Source organism: Condylura cristata, unplaced genomic scaffold (genome assembly GCF_000260355.1).
Source record: "Condylura cristata isolate star-nosed mole 26May11 unplaced genomic scaffold, ConCri1.0 scaffold00004, whole genome shotgun sequence".
Lineage (NCBI taxonomy): Eukaryota > Metazoa > Chordata > Mammalia > Eulipotyphla > Talpidae > Condylura > Condylura cristata.
In genome coordinates this window covers 1,407,064-1,409,747 of record NW_004567105.1, presented here as the reverse complement: position 1 = coordinate 1,409,747, position 2,684 = coordinate 1,407,064, and the positions used below count along the sequence as shown (strand labels likewise).

The window sequence follows — 2,684 nt, the reverse complement described above, 5'->3', positions numbered from 1 at the left end:
CCCTGCCGCAGGCAGAGCCCTGCCATTGGCCAGGGCCAGTGAGCTCACCCTGGGCTGATGCAGGGGGGACTCCCACTGCTTTCTCCATCCAGGGGAGAGGAACAAAGGGCTGGAGATGTGGCCGACGCCTGGTCTGTGCCCTCGGGCTCTGCAGGTGACCTGCAGATATTCATATCCGAGGCTTAGTTCCACTTGACCTGCTTCCAGCCTACAGGCTCCAGGACCTTGGCAAACAGGGCCCTGGGGTCTGGGGGCCTTGAAGCCCTCCCCCGCGGGGGGGGGGCACCAAATCCTTGGAAGGTGAACTGTCAGAGACTCTGTCCCCGATCACGGATTATTGGGGGGCAGAACAGGCAGGTCTCAAAGTGGGAGCGGCGTCGGTGAGGGAGATTCCTAGAAAAAGGGGAAAAAAGGGGAGCGGCGCGAGGAAGACCAGGGAATGGGAGTTGGGTGCGAGTCTCCCTGCTGCGCCTTCAGCAGGTTTATTTCATACATTCCGGCAGGCAGAGGGGTGACTTCAGCATATGGACTGGACATTATGAGTCACCTTTTTTCTAAGAAAAATCTGGAGTCGGTTGACTTTTAGTAGAGATTATAACAGTTTTAAAATCCATCTATCAAGGTTAAAAGAGGCACATAGATTCATAAAATTTAAGACTAATATTACTGTATTTACCACAGTGGAGATTTAACCAAAATAAAGTCCCTGAAACCTTATCTGTTACTTAAGGGCTTTCATTCTCAGAGAGGCGTCCTAGGGGGTAAAGTGAGGCAGGAAGAGGAAATGTCTTGTAAATCAAATTAAGGTAAGGTTCTTTGAAAAACTTGTTTAAAGGTTTTAAGTGAGTTTTCTTGAAGTCTAGAAGGTGGAAAACCTGATTAGCTCTGAATAGGTGACTTGGGTGAATTTCCATATCTAAGACTAGATGGTAGGGCGCTTGAGTGGTTCTTTAGAAACTGAATAGGAGGCTCTGTGAGGTGAGTGATAAGTTCTGGGTTTTCCTCCCTCTGGCAGTGAGAGAGACTTTGCTGTAACAGCCACTTGTTTTTATTAATCAGCCAGTTGTTTAATGACTTTTGACTTCAGAGGAATTTCTCACCCTGGTGCAGCACTTGCTTGTCAGGGCAGGCAGGCCTCCTGAGGCTGAGGCCATCCAACTGGAAGGTGAAGGTTGCTCAGAATATTTTGATATTACGATGATACCAAGAAGGGAGGTCATGACATAGGTCAGCGTGGAAAGTCTGATTTTTCAGAGCCTTCCCCTCCCTCCGCACCGTGTCTGACGACGGAGTTTGCACAGCTTGTGTCGGTGAACCCAGCTTTGGCAGGCGCTGCTCCCTGGGTTCTGGGAGCCCCAAAATCCCACTTTATAATCTTTTGTCTCACTGGGAGCCAGAGAGAAGCGTGACCCAGTTACTTGACGTGGGCAGAGCTGGCAAGGGCTGTTGACTGGGCGGGGGGACTGGCAGAGCCGCCGGCTGGGTGCGATTTTTACCCTCCTGCCTGGGCTCAGTGGGCAGGTCACAAGTGGCCCGGGCAAGAGGCTGGTGCTCGCCCCTCAGCTCGACTGGGACTGGCGCCCTTCCCTGCGGGGTGACCCAGCTCAGCCACAGGGGCGGCGGGAGTGAGGGAGGTGGGTGGGGAGGTGCCCGCTGACCGCAGCCTCAGGCCCTGCCTCACAGCCTAAGCTAAACGATCAGGCCAGGCGCCTGCTCTGGCTCAGGTACCTTCCAGATTGCGACATCTGATCTCCCCCGCCTCCAGCCAGCACAGTCTGCAGCGGAGCGGCAGTGGGTCCTGTGGGCAGCCCTGGCTGGCCAGGGGCCGGGAAGCCCCGGGAAGCCCCCTGGGGTCCCAGCCACTCTGCCCGCCTGCAGTGTCGGGCCGGGGCGCAAAGCTGTGAGTCCTGACCTCTGGCCTCGGGGAGGCCGAGCCCCGCGGCAGCCACAGCTGTCACCTCCCTTTCCTAGTGACCGCACACAGCAGGCAGAGGGCGGGCGGGCGGCCTTCCCGCCCCGGGCGCTGGACGTCGCCGTCTGCACAGCGACTCCATGTGAAGATGGCAAATGAGCTTTAGTCCACTTGCTCCTTGGGCTTCTGAGTCTCGGTGACCCCGCGCCTTTTCCGCACCCCCCCAACCGCCTTCTCGAGGGCCACCTGTGGCTGCTGGTCCCCGGACGGGCCAAGACACGCGCGTGTCCTCGCCAGCTGGCGTTGGTCTTGGCACGAGGCTGCCCGTGCCTCTGGCACAGCCCCTGTCTGTCGCCCGCCCCCAGACCAGGTTCTGCAGATCATCTTGGACCTTGTCCGCTGGGCCAGACGCCGGACCCTCAACATCCTGCACCCCTCCACCAACCTGACGGACTACCTGCGGGAGGGCCTGCACCGGCACCTGCCCGCCGACATCCACCGGCGCTTCTCCGGGAGGGTCCACCTCTCCCTCACCCGCGTGGCCGACTGGGAGAACGTGCTGGTGTCCGACTTCCAGTCCAAGGAGGAAGTGGTAGACGTGAGCAGTCTGCGGCGCCTTCCTGCTGCTTCTTCTTTTAACTTAATTTTTTAGAAAGACTTGTTTCTTTGTGCACACGAGCTGGGGTGCCGGCCCGAGGTGCTGGGGGTCGAAAGGACGCCCCAGAGACAGTGGGGAGCAGAACAGGCGGATACACTGAAACCCAGGGCTGAG

The 2,684-nt window shown here is 57.8% G+C and overlaps 1 protein-coding gene across 1 annotated transcript in view; it reads left to right on the top strand.

Moving 5' to 3' along the window:
- Positions 1-2,684, top strand: part of PNPLA3 (patatin-like phospholipase domain containing 3) — a 10,316-nt gene that overhangs the window by 2,140 nt on the left and 5,492 nt on the right. The window contains exons 2-3 of the mRNA XM_004676407.1: positions 93-154; positions 2,278-2,510. Of these exons, the coding sequence (XP_004676464.1) occupies positions 93-154; positions 2,278-2,510 (295 nt within the window). The remainder of the gene's footprint in view (positions 1-92; positions 155-2,277; positions 2,511-2,684) is intronic.